The sequence below is a fragment of the Callithrix jacchus genome, chromosome 2 (assembly GCF_049354715.1).
Source record: "Callithrix jacchus isolate 240 chromosome 2, calJac240_pri, whole genome shotgun sequence".
Lineage (NCBI taxonomy): Eukaryota > Metazoa > Chordata > Mammalia > Primates > Cebidae > Callithrix > Callithrix jacchus.
This window is the reverse complement of record NC_133503.1, coordinates 122528016-122550110: the sequence shown is the minus strand read 5'-3', so window position 1 is coordinate 122550110 and position 22095 is coordinate 122528016. Positions and strand designations below refer to the sequence as shown.

The 22095-nt window shown below is 36.9% G+C and overlaps 1 protein-coding gene and 1 long non-coding RNA gene across 12 annotated transcripts in view; one reads left to right on the top strand and one right to left on the bottom strand.

Moving 5' to 3' along the window:
• TMEM161B (transmembrane protein 161B) overlaps positions 1–3469 on the bottom strand; it is a 76308-nt gene extending 72839 nt beyond the window's left edge. For all 7 annotated transcript variants that reach the window (XM_035291231.3, XM_002744775.7, XM_008991843.5 and 4 more), the window contains exon 1: positions 3342–3469. Coding sequence is in view for 2 of the 7 variants with exons in the window: in XM_002744775.7 (XP_002744821.1) it covers positions 3342–3344 (3 nt within the window). In the remaining 5 variants the exon portion in view is untranslated. The remainder of the gene's footprint in view (positions 1–3341) is intronic.
• Positions 3470–3616: 147 nt separating this feature from the next.
• On the top strand, positions 3617–21295 carry LOC108590620 (uncharacterized). 5 transcript variants are annotated; one of them, XR_008479648.2, is made up of 3 exons: positions 3617–3697; positions 4064–4984; positions 5604–21295. It is a non-coding gene; the product is annotated as an uncharacterized LOC108590620 (long non-coding RNA). The 5 variants fall into 5 exon arrangements; XR_008479646.2 differs by having other exon boundaries at positions 4064–19679; positions 20594–21295; XR_008479650.2 differs by having other exon boundaries at positions 4064–20988; positions 21141–21295.
• Positions 21296–22095: the final 800 nt, after the last annotated feature.

The window sequence follows — 22095 nt, the reverse complement described above, 5'->3', positions numbered from 1 at the left end:
ACATATCACATGTGCTTCTCTTAAAACATTTACTATACTCTTCCCCAAACTCCCCTTTACTTCCCTCAAAAAGAAAAGTTCTCATTAAATCCAATTGATTATGGCAAAGATTTACAACCTCCCCACAATCCACTCTTCCACACCTGCCCACAAACCATCGTTCAATTCCAGCAGTAAGCTACTACAGGATGATACACAGACACAAGCCTGCAATTCCAGGAGCTAGCTCTAATCTACCTATTACCCACAAATTAGCTTGAATGATAGAAAGATTTCTATCTGATCAAAGTTGGTCTGTAATTTTCAAAAAGTAAAGTGCAATAGAGCAAATGGCTTTGTTCCATTAGTAAATTTCCTATAAACTGTCTTTACAACAACTTGAAAGCATAAAAACAAAGCATGAGTTCAGTATTTTCGAGTCTGGATCATAATTCTATTCTCCTTCACTCATAATACAAGAACCTTATTATATGCACAGGTATCTGCTGAGATTTGGTCTACATAATGTATCAGAGAATGAGAGCACAGAATTAGTTATCACTGATTAAAACAAGAATTAAATCAAAACATTCCAAGATTGCTTTCTATTTTGGAGCAGTATTTAAGACAGTAGTGAAAGACTTGGCCAAACATACAAAGGTTCCAGGTATTACCTGTATGTGACTTACGAAAACATAGAAAAAAAGAATGATAAAAGATATCAAACTTGAACCAAAATGGCATGGAAACTCAGCAGTGGAAATCAGACTAAATTTTATTCAATCCGAAACATGTAACTATCCTGAAAAATGTTCTGAGTAGTCATGGAATCATAATGTAAGAAAGTGCTTTAATACCCCTCAAGTTCTCTTATCTAGGAGGGAGTTGGAACTCTTATCAACATTGAGTGACTTTTCCAAATCCATACAACTAACAATGTGCAGAATCTGGGTCCTCTGAGTTCAAGACCAATGTTCTTTTAATAATATCATTAGGCCCCATCAATGCAAAACAAGTTCCGATTTCAATAAGCTGAATCCTCAATAAATTCAGCCCATGTTCACTTCATTTAATGGTTAAACCCTTTCCTTTGAAAAATTCCAAGCATTAACCACACTTGCATATACAGACATTATCAATTTCATAGCTGGGAAAGATAAAATTCAGCCAACAGAATTAACTCAGAAATATAAGCAATTCCAGAATAAAGACAGCCAACTAATTAGTTCTAAAGTTACATTCAGAAAAACTGCACAAGATTACATTAGTTTCAAACATAACTACCTCTTTTGAACTGACAGGATGAGAGGGGTTCTACTTCTAGTATTCCAGAACACTGAGAACAAGTTCACATTTAGCTTTTCTGTATGATGATTTTAAGTATTTTAATCATACTTTCTCTTCAACTTTTCAGACCAAAAAGTCAAAATTTAATCTCAAATTTTAAAAATGAAAATATGAGTTTTAGTTCAGACTGCCAAGCAGCTATTGTTACCTTAGATAAATCACTGTCAATTTCTGGACCCCAGATTCTTTTTTCTGTAAAAATGGGGATGGAGGCCAGGCGCAGTGGCTCAGGCCTATAATCCCAGCACTTTGGGAGGCCGAGGCGGGTGGATCACAAGGTCAAGAGACTGAGACCATCCTGGTCAACAAGGTGAAACCCCATCTCTACTAAAAATACAAACATTAGCTAGGCATGGTGGCCCGTGCCTGTAGTCCCAGCTACTCAGGAGGCTGAAGCAGGAGAATTGCTTGAACCCAGGAGGCGGAGGTTGCGGTGAGCCGAGATCGTGCCATTGCACTCCAGCCTGGGTAACGAGCGAAACTCTGTCTCAAATTAAAAAAAAAAAAAAAAAAATGGGGGTGAAGAGTGAATAATTAGGCTTTGGTTCCTACCAGTTCTGTTTTCCCTATCCTCATCTAATTTCACTGATACAAATGAAAAACAACTCTCTTACTACAAACCACATTATTCACTGATGTTAAAAAAATAATAAATAAGAAAAAAAAAAACCTTTGAAGAGATAGGTTATCTGGTAAAGTACACCAGGAACTACATTCTTTTGAAGGTCTTTGTTTTACACTCAACTAAGTTTCTAAAAGTCATTCAAAAGCCAACAACAACACACATTAACTGAACGTTGGCAATATTTGGCCCTGAAAATACAGGGCAAACTGAAGCTAAATTCCAGGTCAGAGGCTCCTGCAGGTGAGGGTTTCATATCTTCTATACAATCAAGAAACTGACTGTAATGAACCCCACCAGAGTACTGTGATCTCGAAAAACAGTAAAGGTTAAGAAACCCCTTGCCCCTGTTTGTGTTCTGAAAAACTGGCTTATTGCAAAGAATCACCTTTCCTGTAGAACTCAGATAAGACTGAGGGTTGATCCAAACCCCCCATCCCCTTGTTTAACTAGGGGAGCCATAACAAGGCCATAAGTGGATCCTTCTAATTTCCATCTTTTGCTTCGTAAATGACATGCTGAAGTACCTGTCCCACAGATCAATCAGAACAAAATACTTACTAGCCAAACTTTAAGTTCTCGGCCCCCTTCCCTCGTTCTGAAACAACATATACAAACCTCTCTTAAGAGCTCCTCCTCAGAATAGACGGCCTCAAGGTAAAACATAATCTGGTTACTGTCGGAGCATACCCACCTTTTCATCCCAATTCCTTACATTTTATTTACTCCTCCCTATAAAAGACAAACCCTTTCTACCTAACCTTTAAGACACTTGCAAATCTTATGGTCATTCTTTCTACTGCAACAGTTCCTTCAACCTTCCTCCACACGCTTGCCATATTCCTTTCGAATAAAGTTTGTCCCTACTAAACTCGGGTTTTTTATTTGACACCTTTTCAATTATGAAATGGCTAAATGTAAAGAATAACGCGACGTTGCCGTTCTTTAAATGACAGGTGTTGATCCTGTACAAGGGGACTCGTTGTGTCCACTTGGAAAGGCTAAAAGCATTTTTAAAATCTGAAGTCCTTGGCCACTGTTCTGCGACTGGGTAGCGGGGCGCAGAGGTGACTGACCCGTCAAGGTCAACTCTGGGATCACCTGGCGCCACAGGTCATACAGTGAATGAGCCACGAACAGGCAGGCTACCCAGTCCACACTCGCTGACAGAGACTCCCCTACCTCCTGCCCGCTAGTCTTCCAGCCAGGCAGGCCTGATGCTGCTTCCTCAAGGGCTCAGACACCCTGGGACAGGTGATGGGTCCTGCTCAGCCGCTCATCCCAACGTTTCAACTCCATTCAGAGCAGAGCAGCCGACAGCTCTTTTCACAGGACTGACCTTCCGGCCCTTTCGCTCCAATGTTGTCGCTCCTGCACCCACAGAATAACTCACCATGGTACCTAGGATAGGTCGTGGACTAGACACCTTGGAGTCGCCGGGACAGTCTCACACCTCTTCCCTCCGGGTCCTTGAACCGGGAGCCTCTCAAACAGCGAGAGAGAGGGTCTTCCGGCTCTGCCGGAAGTTCTACGTGCGCGGGACAGGAAGTTCCTCCCAACTTCAGCGTTACGTCGACCCCACGCCACGCTGAGGTGAAGATACGCAAGACGTCCTCTAAAGCAACTTCCGTGGGTGCCAGGTTATGGGCTGGGGGCGGTGCTGACCTTGAGAGCGCGTAGGAGGCGCAGGCGCAGCACAGGTGCGTGGGCGGGCGGAGCGCAAGTGGCTGCGTTTACCAGGACCCTGAGGTAGGTTGGGTGGTTTCAGCTGGTGCTCATCCTCTGTCTTAGAGGTGACGGAGGAACACATTGGTGTGGGGAGCGGGAGGGGCGGCGGAGGGCCGCGCGTGGGAGTGAGGATGCGCGATGGGAGTCGACTCCAGACCCAGGTGATTTAGAGAAAGTAAAGACCACGTTTGGCTGTATTTTCCTCAGCTTAACTGACGCCCTCTTTTTACCCTCTCGTTTTCCCGACTCGATCCCATGTTAGCATGTCCACTTTTCCACAGACCTGTTCCTCTGTTGCTTCTGATCCCTGCCTTAATGGGTACCCTAGCTCTACCCTCCCTCAGGGCAATGGCGTCTTATAGTGAGAAGTTTCTTCGCTATTCACAGGTGCCAATTGAAGTCAGAAGAACATCTACCAAGAGCAGAGAAACCAGGAAGAAAATGCTGCCTGTTTAACACGTTCCAATATGGACGTTTTCCATGTAGATATATATATATCAGAGGCAAATAAGTGAAACCCCCCATATACCTTTTAATTTTGTGTTTTTTCCAAACTCTGTTCCAGTCAACTTTCTCTCCCTTTTTATTTAATTATAATGAGACATCGTACTGGAGGCAGGCTTGAAATGGATATATAGAACACTTTAAACCCAGAAATTTGTCTCATAACTTGGGGATCTTTACTTAAGTTGTAGCTATCAGTAATTTCATCCATGAGGTCACTTTCTACCATAGTGTGACGTTTTGTTACAAAATTGGAATTAGTAAGGAAGTTTTGGGAGAAGTAAAGAAGGTTGAGTAGGCAGACGTAGTTACAGATATTAAGTTTTACCCTCCTTATCAAAGTACCTGGAGGGTGTGGTATCCAAGCTATAAATGGCCCAAAGACTCGGAATCGGAGTTCTCAGCAATCTAAAAGAAGCATGCACACGGCAGTTGCTTTGTATCAGGAAAGGGGACACAGACTGAATGCGTGAGGCTTTTTTGTTTGTTTGTTTTTTAAGTTTAAACTTGGTTTTGTGGGGGGACGAACAGCATGACAATTAAAGAAGATCTAGGAATCATAAGTATTGACAGAACAACTGGAGGGGAGGTGGAACTGGAGAATAGTTTGTGAAACAGATCTTGCTGAGGATGCATCCAGAACTTCCTGAACGGTTCCTCTTCTGCTATGTAGGGACAAGGTTGTAAATAGACAAGCCACAGGGCGTTCTGCAAATGCTAAGTGTGGTAGAGAGGGGCTGGAATTGTCTGTTGGTGTATCTGTGGGAAGCAGCTACTATCCTTGGAGAAGAAAACATGGAGAAGGTAAGTGGCTATCAGCCTGTTAGAGACAACACATTCTGTGAAGTTGTACTCTTTCATTTCTGGCACTGTGGTTCTTCTATCTGTCCTAAACCTGGCAGTCTCATTGAGGTTTACAAAGTATCTCCCTCTTTGTGACAGTAAAACTAGAATTATCAGGATGGAATTCATTCCTGCTAGAGTAAAACCATAAGACGAAATAGCAGTTTTTATTATCTGCATATCATTTTTAATAGATCACAGAGTTCTGTGTTCCTTATTTGGTGTATGGCAAGTTGATAAATAATTCTTGGTTAATATTCTTTAACGTTCTGTTTCACACATTTCTATATTACATTTGAAAAATCTTTTTAATGCTTAAAATGCATATATGTTTTAAGGTAGTGCCATCCAGTCTTTCTTATTTTGTAGAATAATATTGCTATCTATTGGTTGCCTGCCTTAAAGTAGAATAATTTCCATTTCCATTACTTAAAATAAGTGGGTATCTTTAACAAAGTTACAAAGGGGACAATAATGAAAGGGAAGAAAAAATAGAAGATGGAGAGTAAAAGAAATTCAGTAGTTTCAGCAAGGAAATTAGGAGCATAATCTTTGAGAAAGTCTTGGTTGCTTCCTTTAGGGCTTTATCATCAGTCGAAATGTCCTGAGTGAGAACTATTCTCAAGTGCTTTCAAGACCAACAAAAAGTTACACTACCCACAGTGACCTGGAACTCTTTCAGCCATTAAGATAATATAACTTTTTTGCAATTCAGGCCATACTTTTTTGCAAAATGTTATTAGTTTTTCCTTTAAGACATTTCTGCTTTTTCTGAACAAGTGTGTCATATGCTTTCATTGTAATTTTTTTTTTTTTCCCTAACATATACTGTTTTCCTAATTAGACTATAAATTCTGCCAGAACTGGGACCTTGTTTTGTTTTCCTGCCTTTCCCTTAAGAAATATAATTTGAATGAATGTTGTAAACATTTAAATTGCCCTTAAAGCGCTTTACGGCAAAGATGTTATTTGTAGTAATACCTACAATGGTAAAAAGTTTGTTGCAGTATTACGTACAATAATAAGGTTGATCAATTGTTATATGTTTAGTGGAATATTATCTAGCTCTTTTAAAAAGCCACTGAACTAGTCTTTCTAATGGAAAATGTTTATTTTCTAAGTTAAAAGAGCGTTTTAGGCCAGGCACAATGACTCACTACTGTTACCACAGCACTTTGGGAGGCTGAGGTGGGAGGATCACTGGAGCACAGGAGTTAGAGACTAGCCTAGGCAATATAGTGAGACCTCATCTCTACAAAAATTTAAAAATTAGCTGACTGTGATGTTTGTGCTGGTAATTTCAGCTACTCAGGAGACCGAGGTGAGCTGATCACTTGGGACTAAGAGGTAGACGCTGCAGTAAACTGAGGTCACATCACTGCACTCCAGCCTAGGCAACAGAGCAAGATCTTGTCTCAAAAAACTAAGAAGCATATATAGACTGCATGTTTGTGTCCTCCCTCCCTCCACACAAAATTTCATATGTTGAAACCCTAATCCCCAATGACATGATAGAAGGTGGGGCCTTTGGGGGACAATTAAGTAATGAGGGTGAAGCCCTCATGAAATTAGTGCCTTTACAAGAATAGACACTAGACAGGTTGCTTCCCCTCTTTCTTGCTCTTCACAGTGTGAGGATACAAGAAAACAGACAACTAACTACACATCAGGAAGGGGGCCTGATTTGTGCCAATCATGCTAGCACTCTCTTCTCTGATTTCCCAGCCTCCAGAACTGTGAGAAATAAATTTCTGTTGTTTAAGTCACCCGGTTTATGGTACTTAGGTTATACCAGCCCAGATTAAGATAGCAGGATCCAAAATTGTGCCCAGTATGATTGCTTTGACATGAAAAAAATCCTAAGCACAGAGAGTAAAAAGTAACCAAAATATATCAGTCACCACTGCTAGCATTGACTCTCTAAAACAGCTTTTCTATATTGGGTTTTTTTTTTTTTTTTTTAATCTTAACACTGAGCATAGTGGCTCATGCCAGTAATCCCAGCACTTTGGGAGGCCGAGTTGGGCAGATCATTTGAGGTCAGGAAGACCAGCCTGACCAGCATGACAAAACCCCATCTCTACAAAAAATACAAAAATTAGCTGGGCATGGTAGCACACCCCTGTAGTCTCACCCACCTACTTGGGAGGCTGAGGTGATAGGATTGGACCTGGGAAGCAGAGGTTGCAGTGATCTGTGATTGCATCACTGTACTCCAGCCTGTATGACAGAGCAAGACTTCATCTCAAAAGTAAATAAATAAATAAATATGATTTTTTGTTTGTTTTCAACATTACATTATGCTTTTTAACATTCACTATATTACTGTCATCTTTCAGGTTGGAAAAAAATGTTTTAAATGTTATTCTGAAGTACATTGCAACCTTTAACAATTCAGTAGACTTCCTCTGAAGTTTTATTTTCATGTAGCTTACCACAGTTATGTTTAGGAATATGCCACATATCTGATTAATTGGTGAAATATTTCTTGCAATTTTACACAGATTGTACAATGCACGTTTTCAAGGACCACTAACATACATAATGGGAACTTGACTCCATTTGATACTTTTTGGCATCAAGAAAGTCTTTAAGCAACCAGTGCCACCAAGAGCAATAAAAAGACAAAACCATCTGAAAGTATCTATCTGTTTAAAACTTTAATTAGCTTTATTCATTCATTAAATATTTTTTGAATATCAAACTGTATCAGTCACTCTTCTACACTCTTGAGGAAATAGTAAATAAAGCAGATATTTTCTCTTCTATGAGGAAATTTTCATTTTAGTAGCAATAAATCATAAATTAACAAAAATAGAAGATAATGGTAAGTACTAGGCATGAAATTCAAACATGACTATTTTAGATTAGGTGATTAAGGAAAATAAAGTACCATGTAAGCTGCTATGTAAAACTCGGCGAAACCGTTGCTTGCAAGAAAGGACAACAGTGCAAAGAATCTAAGGCATGATCTAGCTTAGAATACTTCAGGAGACAAAAGAAGGCCTTTGTGATTAGAGCATAGTGACTTAACAGGAGAATACTGTAACTTTAGAGGCATAGGAAAGGGCTAGATCATGTTACCTTTGAAAGATAGGAAAGAATTTAGACTTTATTCTTTGTGCAAATGGAAAAAAAATTAGAACATTTTAATACAAAGAGTGATAAAATACATTTTTAAAATCCACTTTGGTAATTTGTTTTTTAATTGGAGTATCTAGTCTGATTACATGTAACATAATTACTAACATATTTGGATTTAAATTTTTCCTTGTTCCTTTTCTATTTGTCCCACCTCTCCTAGGTTCATTTGCTCTTTTGCCTTTTGGATTTCTTTTTGGATTCAGCCTGTAACATCTGGTATTCCGAGGGAGACTCTGATCCAACTGCCAAACAGCCCCAACCCTGCTTAGCTTCTCAGATCAGATGAGAACAGCATATTCAGGGTGGTATGGCTATAGACCTTTTAGATTATTTTTAATTATTCCATTTTTCCTACCCCAAAGCTTGACAGATATCTTTTATTTTCTTTTAACTATTCACCTCAGGTATTAAAACATGGAACTTGGGTTTATCATCTTCTAAGGTAATTTGGTATTATACTTCTTCCAGGACAATGTAAGGACCTGAGAACACTTCATTTACTTCCACACTCCATATTACATACTTTGTATATTCTTAATATGTATTTCCTAAATTTTCATTTTTTTATTTTTAAATTCTCATTATTTAAAGAATTTAAATTTTGAGAATAAATTTTTATTATTTTATTATTCTCATTATTGTTTTTTATTCAATATGCAATTTCCCAAAGATTTACTTTTATTGTGTTTTGTGGTTCCTGGAATCTGAGCTTCCATCTGAAATCTTATTTCTTCTTCTTGAAGACATACTTTAATTATCTTTATATGTCTACTGGTAACAAATTCTTTCAGATTTTCTCTCCTGAAACTGTCGTATTTTACTTTCATTTTCTAAGAACCTTTTTGCTGAATAAGCAGCTGTTTTATCATTTCAAAGATAGATTTTATTCCTTCTGGCTTCCATTATATCTTATGAGACATTATGTCCTTTTTTATTTTTCCTCTTCAAAAGTGATCTCTTTTTTTGCATGGCTACCTTTAAGAGGTTTGTCTTAAGTTTGATGTGCCCACATGTTGCTTTTTGTTTGGTTGTATTTTTTGTCTTTTTTTTTTTTTTTTTCCTCTTTGAGATTTGTAATGTTTCTTGAATCTGATGTGATGTCCTTAGACTGTTTTAGAAAATTCTCAGCTCTGTTTTATCAGGCATTGGTCTGCCTTCACTCTCCTTTCTCCTCTTCTTTTGGTACTCCACTTAACATGTGTATTTGACAATTCACTTTGTCCCTTGTATTTTCCATTTGTTTTCTTCTCTCTGTTTCATCCTGAATATTTCTTCTTAAATTTCAGTTCACTATTTTAATAGTCACTAATCTGTTAAAAATTTCTTTTGAAACATTTATTTTAGCTATATTTTTGGTTGTTATCAGTTCAAACATTTCTACTTGATTCTGTTTTATTGTTTCCAGTTGTTTACCAAATATCTCTATCTTTTATTTCCTCAAACATTCTAATCACAATTACTGTAAAACCTGTATCTAATAACTATGGTGTCCATTATTATCTGACACTTTTTGTGTTTCTTGTTGTTATCACATTGTCTTGCTTTTATGTCCCTTTTTTATGTTATTTTATAATATTTGCTTATTTTATAAACATTATAAATATATAAAACTATGTTTAGGTTATGTTTTAATTGAATGTCAGAACTGTTTTGATTGAATTATTTATGAGGAAACTATGCTTTGTAGTCCAATATGATGGTATTTTCTAAAGAAAGTATTTATGTCTCCTGGCAGGACCTTTGGACACTAGTAATCCAAGATCATCTTAATCCAGTTAGTGATAGATATAATTACAATATAGACAGGTCTACTTCCAGTTCAGCAGAAATTTCTCTCAGAGTATAGACCTTTGAAGTCCCAACTCAAGCATGCAGAATTTACCAGCGCAGGCCTTAAACTCCAGTTTTTGTTTTTTTAATTCTATTAGTTAGAAGCTCTGTTCACCTTTTCAGCCATCATCTCATGAATTGGAAGATACTCCAGAGGAAAAGCTACTGTAAATGCTGCATTCAACAACTGTTTTTTTCCTTCTGAATATTTCATTGTCTTATGCTCTCAGATGTTTGTTTTATTTTTGTCCAAGCTGAGGGTGGTGCTTCACGTCTGTAATTTTAGCACCTCAGGAAGCCAGGGTGGGAGCACCCCTTAAGGCCAGGAATTTGAGACCAGCCCAGGCAACATAACAACACCCTTGTCTCTTGGAAAAATAAATTCATATATTATATACATATATATATAATATATGAAATATATATAATATATATATTCTCCAAATCTTCTAATTGTTCTTCAGAAGAGGTCTAAATTAGCTAACCCATCATTACTAAGAGGAGAAATTAAAAAAAAAAATAAGTACACCTGAACTGTTTACAAAAATTAATCATATAAAAGTCTTAAAATTTCAAAAGATTGCATTCACTTAGATCATTTTTTGTAATCGCGGTATAATTAAGTTAGAAATAAAAAATGACAACTCTAGAAAACCTCATATATTTAGAAAATAGTCCACTTGATGGGTGAAATTCAAAGAAAGAATTTCATTGATAAATAGAAAATATTCAGAACTGAACAAAGACAAAAATACTCTACTATTTATACCTGTAGAATGTAGCTACATTACTTTCAAGAAAATCAAAAGCCTTAAGTACTCAAGGAATACTGAAAATTAAAGATTAAATAGTCTAACCTAAAGGATTAGGAGAGAATGGAATATAGAAGGAAAAAATAAAGTTTAAGTAATAAAACAGAAAGCAAATAGTCAATACAGAGGGGTAACAGAAGTTATAAAAAGAATTTATTTTTTACTTGATACTTTGTACATATTTATGGGTATAAATGTTTTGCTACATCTTCTATAATGATCCAGTCAGAGCAGTAGTGTATCCAAAAGTTGTGTCTTTTTTTTTCTTGAGATGGAGTTTCGCTCTTGTAACCCAGGCTGGAGTGCAATGGCACTATCTCCGCTCACCACAACCTCTGCCTTCTGGGTTCAAACAATTCTTCTGCCTCAGCCTCCCAAGTAGCTGGGACTACAAGCATGCGCCACCATGCCCAGCTAATTTTTTGTATTTTTAGTAGAGATGGGGTTTCACCATGTTGACCAGGATGGTCTCAATCTCTTGACCTCGTAATCCACCCGCCTCAGCCTCCCAAAGTGCTGGGATTTTAGGTGTGAGCCACTGCGCCCGGCCAAAAGTTGTATCTTTTAACAAACTAACAACATTGACAAACCTTTGACAGGATTAGCCAAGAAAGAAGGAAAAGACACAAAGATTATTAAAAGTGAAAATGGGGACATTTCAATTTTATAGAAGACCATTCCATGGTATATAAGACTGCCTCTTATCAAATTTAAAATTATCGTATTAGGCTTCTGTAACCCTGCTGTTAAATTTGATAAGGGCAGTAAGAATTAGAGCCCTGTCATATTCACAAAGAAAGACAAAAATTCCAAATAAAACAGACCTCGGAAAATGTGTTTTTTTAAAAAAGATAATATATCATGATCAGGTGGAATTTAACCAGGAATGTATTTTATTATATTAAAAGATTAGAGGAGACTGGCTGCTGTGGCTCATAGCTGTAATCGTAACACTGTAGGGGGCCGAGGCAGGTGGATCACCTGAGGTCAGGAGTTTGAGAGCAGCCTGGCCAACATGGTGAAAGCCCATCTCAACTAAAAAAATACAAAATATTAGCCAGACTAATTTTCAATGGAGGGCATCTGTAATGTCAGCTGCTCAGGAGGCTGAGGCAGGAGAATCGCTAGAACCCGGGAGGTGGAGGTTGCAGTTAGCCGAGACTGTGCCATTGCACTCCAGCCTGGGCGACAGACCAGGAGAAAAACTATCTAGTTATCTGAACAGATGCAGGAAAAGTAAAGTATTTGAAAAAATAACAGACATCAATAAAACCTTTGGGCAAATTAGAATTGTGTAGAACTTCCTTAAGCCAATAAAACCTACAGCAACATATATTTTAAGATGAAGTATTTGAAGCAGACCCTTAGAGTCAGGAACAAGTACTACATTGGAGATCCTAGCGAGAATTATAAGGCAAGAAAAACGAAATATTAAAAATTGGAAATAAACATAACTTAGTCTACTGGTAAATTATTATTAAAGAGCTTTGCAAGGATTCTGGATATACTATTGATACGGTTTGAATCTGTGTCCCTACCCAAATCTCATGTTGAATCGTAATCTCCAATGTTGGAGGTGATTGGATCATGGGGATGAGTTTCTCATTAGTGGTTTAGTACCATCCTATTGGTACTGTCCTTGAAATAATGTGTTCTTCGAGATCTAGTTGACATTGTGTGGTATCTCTCTCTTGCCCATGTTTCCCCTTTGCCTCCCACCATAATTGGAAGCTTCCTGAAGCCTCCCTTGAAGCAGAAGCCACTGCTTCCTGTACAGTTTGCAGAACGATGAGCCAGTTAAACCCCTTTTCTTTATAAATTACTCAGTCTCTGGTATTTATAGCAATGTGAAAACAGACTAAAAACACTATCAATATGCAAAAGTGAATTGCATTTCTCTCCAGCAGAAATGAACTGTTAGAAAATGTTTTTTTGTAAGACTATTTACTATATTCCTTTAAAAAAATGAATCACCTATAGGTAACTTAAAAGATATAGTAGACCTCTATAGAAAAAGAATTACAAAACTTTGAGAGACATTAAAGAATTTCTGATTTTAAAATTGCTACGTTCAGTTATTAAAAGACTTAAGTTAAAATGGCAGTTCTCCCCTATGCAATGAAAGTAATTGCAATACAAATCCCAAATGAGTTTTTCAAGAAGCTTGACAATGACAAACTGATTCTGAAGTCTGTGTGACAAAGAGCAGAATTCATGATACTCCAGAAGCAGATTTAAGATAGAATTGATTTGTAGACATTCACAACAGCAAAAAAATTACTCAAATATCCATGAAAAGATAGTGTTTATCCATGAAAAGATACACAAAAAGTGATGCATTTATATAATGGAATATATTTGGCCACAAAAAGGAATGACGTAATGATACCTGCTTTAACATGTATAAACTTTGAATACATTATGCTGAAATAGAGAAGCCAGTCACAAAAGACCACATGATTCCTTTTAAATATAATGTCTAAAGTAGGAAATGTATTGAGACAAAAGATTTGTGGTTGTTTAGGGCTCACAAAGTTTGGGGGCATGGGGGCCCAGGGTAGCGATAGCCAAAGTGTGCAGAGTTTCTTTTTGAGGAAGTAAAAAGTGTTCTAAAATGTATAGTTGCACATTTCTGTTGGTATACTAGAATACATTCAGTTGTGCACTTTAAATGAGTAAATTGGTGTATGAATTGTACCTCAATAAATCTGTTAAACCTGTAGTAATTAGGGTATTGTAATACTGGCTTAGAGATAGAAAAATTGATGTATAATGAATCTTGATTGTAAGGACTCCTGATTTATGACAGAGATGGCACTGCATACCAGCAGGAAAAACAAGAACATTTCAATAAATGGTGCTGGATATTCATATGGAAGAAAAATGAAATTGGTCCTCCCTACCTAACACCATATAGAAAAAGTAGTTTCAGATGACTTTAAGATGTAGGTGTGAAAGGAAAACATTAAACCTTCAGAAGAAAGATTGCAAAAATATTTTATGATCTTAGGGAAATGTAATATGCATAAAGAAAAACATACGCATTCAAATACATTAAGGTTTTAAAAAACTCTGTAAAAGACACCATAAACTCTTGGAATAGTGGTTAATTTCAGTCATGTACCGGAAGATGAGCTTGGAATACTTCACTGTGCAAGATAGCAAGGAAGCTATCATAGACTACTAGGGTGTTATATCAAATGGACTCAGGAGACAACTGAAAAGCATCCCTCTGGCCATAGATGAGACTATTTGAGTATCAAGGACGGTAAATGTAATTGATTGGAATGCATCAAGTGTCTTTAAACCTATTAATTCACTATGATTGTAAAACAAACAGCATTTACTTGGTCAACAGAAACCAGTTTGTTTTTTTTTTAAAGTAAGTAGGCACTTATCCTGCTTTTTCTATGTGAACTGTTGGTAACCAAATAGTAGCTGAGGATAGGTTTCTTTTAAAACATGTATTCCAGCTAATAAGTGGAAGAATTATAGAATTTGAAAATTGCCATTTTGAAATTCCTAATGAATAAATGGATTTATTTATTGTATGTCACCAGCTGCTAACATGACAGACAAGAAAACATGCTTGTTAATGGAAAAGCACTGCTACTGATTTAAAAAATCTTACCAAAAACTTGACCCTGATACTAATCAGGTCTTTAGATCCATTCAACTTACAGGAGATAAAACACCAATGAAACCTACAACCATGTAATGTTTTGGAATGGAAAATATAAATGAAAGCTCCAATTGTGGAGAATATCAGGACAAATTTCAACAAATACATTGCAGGAGAAAGAGAGAGGGAGAAGGACAAGTGGAGAAAACCATGGATTACAAGAGACTTACTTCAATATGAAGCAGCCTGTGACCTTGCATTAGTTATCTTACTATATAACAAATTACCCTAACTTAAACCTAAAAATATTTATATACTTTCTTAGGGTTTGGATTCCAGGGGTGGCCTAGCTAGGTATTTTTGCCCAGGGTCTCATAAATTTGCAGTCAAGATGTTGGCTGGTCTGTAGTTTTCTGAAAGTTTTACTGGTGTTAAGAGGATCCACTTCCCAGAGGGCTCATTCATAGAGCTGCCTGAGTTTTCTCACAATATGGCAGCTAGCTTTCTCCAGAACAGGGGATCCAAAAGATAGACAGAAACCATGATCACTCAAAGCGATTACCATTTCTTCTACTGTATACTGTTAGTCATAACCCTGATAATATGTGGGAGGAGATTACACAAGAGCATGAATACTGGGAAACTGGCTGTCACAGTTTGGCCCCAATGATTGACAAGTCTTGATTTGCAAAATACATTCATCCCCTCCAAAAGCTCTCCAAAGCTCTCATCTTATTATACCATTAATTCAAAGCCTAGAAATATAAATCAGATCCAGTTATGGATGACACTCATAGGTATACTTAAGTACAGCTCTTTAAGAAGAGCTCTTTTTGATCTGAAGACCCAAATGCTAAAGACGTAGCTTCCATATGAATAGGGTAATAAATGTAGACATGTATATTTAAAAAGTCAGAACACTGAAGGTGCATAGGTTCACAGAAATTCTGAAACCCACCTGGGCACAGATTGGCAGTTCCTTGGTTAGGATTCAAGGCCTAGAATTTTCTTAGCTCTGCCTTTTGGTATCTTGGGACTTACTCGTTGAGTCACCCTTTCTTTTGCTTGTTTACAGTTCTGCCTACTCTCTGCCAATAGAAGCCTGGATGTCCCACTAGCCTCTTTCCATATGGTACTCTGTGCCTTTCAGTTCAGGCTGGCAGTATTCCTGCTAATAGACTTCTCTTAAAAACTTTTTGGCACACTGTGAATTTTGAGTTTAAGTTCACTCCATTAGACAAAAGCAACAAACACACATCTCTTCCACATAAATTTTTTCTACCTCAGGCTTTTGCCAATGAAAACACCCTTAAACTTTTTTAAAAAAACCTGTGATGTTATTCAGAGATTTTCTGAGACACATCTTTTGTCTGAATGAAAATACTCTGAGGCACATCTTAAGATCTTTCTGAGGTATTAAGGGACTTTATAACCTCAACTTCATGTTTCATTGGCAGTGCCCTGGATTTGCTTTTTGCTCAGAGACATTCCCTAATTTTAGCATCATTTGTCATCTGCACAGGCTGGGAATCTTCAAATCCGGCAAGTTTTGACTTTTTTTTTTTTTTTAATAGAGTCAGGTTTTTGCTTTGTTGGTCAGGGTGACCTTGGACTCCTGGCTTCAAACATTTCTCCCACCTCAGCCTCCCAAGGTTCTGGGATTTTAGGCATAAGCCACCATGCCCAGCCATGGCTCGTCCTTCCTTTGACTTTCTCTCTCCTCACACATTTTACTATAAGCAACAAGAAGAAAAACGACATGAAATATTTAACATTGATTTTTTTATATTTAACATTTGGCTGGCAATCTCCTTCGTTACATCTACCAGTTAATTAGGCATATTTTCTTCTTTACACATAGCTGTGAGTAATGAATTTGCAAACTTTTTGCTACCATGTACCAAGGATCTCCTTCCCTCCAGTTCCCAGTAAGAGTTTTCTAATCTGTTAAGATGTCACCTGCAGCCTCCTCAAAGTTATCTATTATGCTTCTATAAAAAATGTCTTAAAGGCTCTTCAAAGTTTTATTAACACTCTATTCCAAGTTGTACCTTCTGCTCACTGCCAGTTCCAAAACCACACTTACATTTTAAGTTTTTGTTAACACCCCACTTCCAAGTACCAAAATGTATCCTAATTTTCTATTGCAGCATAACAAACTGCCTCAAAATATAATATGTAAAGCAATAAATATTCCTTATCTCCTGTAGTGTCTGAAGATCAAAAATCCAGAAGCAGCTTAGCTGAATGGTTCTGGCTGAGTGTCTCTTGTGAAGTTAATCAGTGAAAGCATCACCTGAGGTTGCAATCATCTGATGTTTTAACTAATACCAGAGGATCTACTTTCACATGCTATTGACAGGAAGCTTTAGTTCTTCACTGGCAATTTAGCAGAATACCATGCTTCCTTACCACATGTACCTCTTCATAGAGCTTCCTGGCTTCCCATAAAACAAGTAATCCAAGAGAGAAAGAAGCAGAAGCCACCATGTCTTTAAGTCCTTTTTGACATAGCCCCCAAAGTAACATATTACACAGATATGTGACCAACCTGTCGGTCACTGATATGGTTTGGATATGTGTCCCCTCTAAATCTCATGTTAAAATGTGATTCTTAATGTTGGAGGTGGGGCCTGGTGAGAGGTGTTTGGTTCATGAGGGTAGATCCCTTATGAATGGCTTGGTACTGTCCTTGCTGAAATTAGTAAGTTCTCAGTATGTGAGTTCACACAAGAGTTGGTTGTTTAAAAGGGCATGTCATCTCATGCTTTCTTTCCCACCATGTGTTATGCTGCTCCCCTTCCCTTCTCCCATGATGAAAAGCTTCCTGAGGCCCTCACCAGAAGATGCTGGTGCTGTGCTTCTCCTACAGCCTGCAGAACTGTGAGCCAAATAAAGTTATTTTCTTTATGAATTACCCACCCTCAGGTATTGTTTCATAGCAACACAGAAGAGGCTAATACAAGACACATACACCAACCCAGACGCACTATGAGAAGGGATTATTGGGTGCCATTTTGGAGGTTGTCCACCACAGGATTTTATCTGTATCATGACTCAACTTTCTTTTTCTTAAAGAGCACATTAACAAAATGTTAAGTAAGAAAACAAATCACAAAAGAATTCTGCAATAGAATTCCACTTATATAAAGGACCAATGAAAGTAAACATCTTCAGAGTACAAACATAAGTAAATCTATAAATTAAAGCAAAGGAATGATAAGCACAAATTCAAGGCAATGATTTCCTCTAGCTACAGAAGGAAGGGGATGAAGTAAGGAAGAAGTGAACAAGGAGTTTAAGAGTATGATAATTGTATGTATTGGTTTGGCCAAACAGTCCAGGTTTGCCTAGCACAGTTCTAGTTTGCTGATTTCCTGGTGTAATGACTAATAGCACTGTCACTCCCAAAATTGTTACTGTTTGGATAATAAATTATATGCATCTCTTTTACAGTAAAAGTAACTTTCTTCTCCTTAAACTGGATGGAGGGCATGTGGGTTTTATCATTCTTCCTTATATCATACATGTATTTTTAAAATGTCATTTAAAACTAGTCAATATTTTAAAATATAATTAAAAACTTTAGTCAGTGACAACACAGTAAAACAAAATTAGTATTTAAGAGAAATAAATGTAAATAGGATCCCAATGAAACTCTTTTCATATGCCTGGCATTGAATTAAGCTTGTTACTGATAATACTTCATATTCATAGCAAGACTTTTAGGTAGGTATTATTATCTCAATTTTACACATGAAGAATCTGAGACACAAAGATTATATATAATTTAACCAAAGTCATATCATATGTGACAGGGCAAAATTTTAACCCAAGCAGTGTAATATCAGACTACATGCTTTTAACTACCATGCCAGAGTCTGTAATGGACCTTCTTAACCTTTTTTTGTTTGTTTTTGCCAGGGATCCCTTTGACAGTCTGATGAAATCTATGGAGTCCTTTTTAGAGTGATTTTTTTTGTACATCAAATATAATATACAAGATTATAAATAAAATCAATTATACTATATGGTAATAAGAATATTTAACAAATGTATACTATACATGTGCTTTTTATTAATGCATTAAGTAATTAAATAATAAAATCTAGCAGGTCTCATGTACAATTTTGAAATAATACTAATTGTATCTTCAGATATCTACAAATATAATAATGTGATAGGAAAATGTGATCTTTACAAGTGAAAAAGTCACCAAAATATTTGGAACGATTCTGGGGTTTTTGCTTATGTTCAGAATGAAAAGAAATACTAAATCTTAGAAGTTTGCAAAAATTTTAAGTATAATATTTGCCCACCCCAATTCCTGGCCCTCTACTTTATGATCTTATTTCATAGGCTTTCTGACATCTTTTGCTTGAAAGAGGTCATAATCTCCATTCCATTTTCTATTTTCTTGTTTGGGATTACACTCAAGACGTGATATACAAATAGATTAGTTTCTCAGAAAATATTTTTCCACATTGCAAGCTTGAGTGGGGGCTGACAAATGGGAATGTGCTAAAATAGCCACATGTACATATAGACAATGGGAAGCTTGGAACTGCGTTAGCATTTTATACAGAAGATTTAAAACTAATTTCAGCTGGGCATTGTGGCTTGGACCTATAATCCCAGCACTTTAGGAGGCTGAAGTAAGAGGATCACTTAAGGCCAGGAGTTTAAGACCAGCCTGAACAACATAGTGAGACCCCTATGTCTCACTAAAATTACAGAATTAACCAGGCATAGTAGCTCACAATCAGGAGGATGGCTTGAGCCTGGGAGGCTAAGGCTGTAATGAACCACGATCATGTCACTGCACTACAGCTTGGGCAACAGAGTGAGACCCTGTTTCAAAAAAAAAAAAAAACTGGTTTCAAGCATGTATTGCTACATTGCAGTTCTCCACAAAGGAATTATTGTTGATAACACAATGCCCTCAGTACACTATTTGTCAATACCTGTAGCAATGCAACAATCAAAAAAGAAAATTTAACAGAATCATGTTAAAAGTTTATTGGGATAAAATCAAATCATCTGACAAGTTTTTGACTTGCCTTTCTCATGATTTAATGTCCCAGCAGAGCAACTGTGGAACCTAATTCTGAACAACAAGGAGGAATTGCTTGGCTAATTGGAAGTGACAGAAACCTTGGGAGAAAGCAACCACATACCAAGAATAATTGTAAGAAAGTAACATGGGCCTTAAAGGATAGTGTCAAGAAACCTGAAACTCCCCAACGAGGTGAGACTTGCAAAAAATACTAAGGGAGGATGAAGAGCAGGCCTTTTGAAATTCTGTTCAGAACCAGAAGATGATCAAGAAAGGGAAAAGCCTACTAGCAGCTTCTAGTGTAAGGTTAGAGCTGACAGAGAAAGAACTCCTTAACTGTTATTTGCTTCATTCTCGACAAAGGAAACTAGAAAAGTGGGTTGACATAATAGAAGGAACATGTGTTCGTGGAGTAAGGCAAACCCTCCTGTACTAGGCCCTTCTAGACCAAACCAAAATGGAGTCACTCATAATAAAACTCCAGGTCACCAAATCAAAACTAAGTTGTTTATCTGACCTTCCAAGAAATCGGGAGGGAGAAAACAGCCAACTCTTCCAACAGGCCGGTTTTAGTCAGCATGATAAGGAAAGTCTCTCTTTTTTAACCCTGTAAGTAAAGTAAGTTTTCAAAATGATCAATACACTTTTTATTCCTTAGTTCTGCTCTCTTTAGCCCTTTTCTGCCCACTTCCTCTGCTCAGATAATTGCGATGTCTGGTTAATTATTGAAGCACCTATTCTATTTTATAGAATGAGATGCTGCTCAATTCTAAAATCACTAGTAAAAATCAATTAGAACTTTAAATTTGTTGTAATTTTGTCTTTGAAAACATTACTAGTTATATTACTCCGGGTATCTTTTTTCTCATCTGTAAAATGGACATAGTGATACGTTTCCCATAGAATTTTTCCATTAATAGAAGTAATACATTCAAAACACTAAGCCAGGCTCACAACAAATAGCAACGTGTTAATATTACTCAAAAGCATAATATAGATATTGACAGAAAGCAATACTGTTCCTAATTAGGGGAAGAAATTCTAAGAGAGTACCTAACAGTTTGAATTTAGATTATAACATTTTCTCTGAGTGTTTTGCATTACAGGATTTGGGGAAAAAGTACAAATGGGATCGAGAACAGTGGTACCCATCTTTGAGGAATTATGGAAAACTAATACAACACTAAACATGGGAAAATATCTGCCTACAGGTTGAAAAGTAGACATCTCAATCCCTGAATTTTTTTGTTTTTGCTAAGTGACTTTTTTGTCCATTGGTGTCATTTAACCAAAAGAAGAAGAAATTTAAAAAAAAAATCATCTGAAACAAAGGAATAGATTGAATTTTCTTAAAATGGAGACATAATTCTTCAAAGCTAAGGTGCTGAGGAAAAAACAGGTCTTGAATTTCTTCAGAGCTTCAAGAGGCAAAGCTTGAAAGAAGGAAAAAATTACATTCTTATGTAAGATGTAGGGGGTTGAATGGTGGCTCCCCCAAATGGTAAGTCTTCCTCCTAATCCTAGAACCTGTGGATGTTACCTTATTTAGATTAAAAAGTCTTTGCAGATATAATTAGGGACTTTGAGATGAGGAAATCATCCTGGATTATCTGGTGGGCTGAAAAGCCAATTTTATGTATTCATATATGACAGAAGCGAAGAGGAGGGGATAGTTGTGACCATGGAGGCAGAGAATGGAGTAATGTGAAGCTGGAGAAGGCCAACAACGGACTTTCAATCCTCCCACAGAAGTACAGCCCTGCTAATGTGTTGATTTTGGATAAGAGAATAAATTTCTGTTGTTTTAAGTCATTAGTTTGTGGGTAATTTGTTACAGAAGCCCTGCAAAATCAATACACAGAGTTTAAAGAGAATCCAGTAATATCTCTAAGAGACTTGTCTATTAGTCAGGGTTCTCCAGAGAAGCAAAACCAACGGAATGATACATGTTGTTAAAACAAATTAAAATGGAGACCAAGCCTGAAGAATCCCTGTGCAGACAAACCCAGTTAGGCTTCATAAGTTAGCCTTACTTGATTTGCAAACATAATCTAAAACTTAACTTGAGCTATTTCCTGTAAATGAATATATTAAAGAAACAGAACTTAAGCTCTATCAGTCAGAAGCAGCTTTATAATTATGTAACTAGGGACTTTACAAGAGGATGACCAAAGAAAGAAATGATATAACTGTAACCAATCAAATATTTTCTTTGCCTTACTTTCATGTTCTTTCTATAAAAGCCTCCATACTGCATTCCTTCAGTGGAGCTCCCAACCCACTTCTGGTTTAGAGTTGCCCAATTTGGGAATCACTATTTGCTCAAATAAACTTAAAATTTATTTATCTCAGTTTATCTTTTTTAGATAGGTAGGTAGATAGATAGACAAACAGACAGCTAGATAGATATAGATAGATAGATAGACGATAGATAGATAGAGATAGATAGATAGATAGATAGATAGATAGATAGATAGATAGATAATGGGAATTGACTCAATCACAGAGACCCAAGATCTGCCATCTGCAAGCCAGAGTACCAAGAAAGCCAATGGTGTAATCAAGTTCAAAGGGTTGAGAACCAGGGGAACCAGTAACTTAACATCCA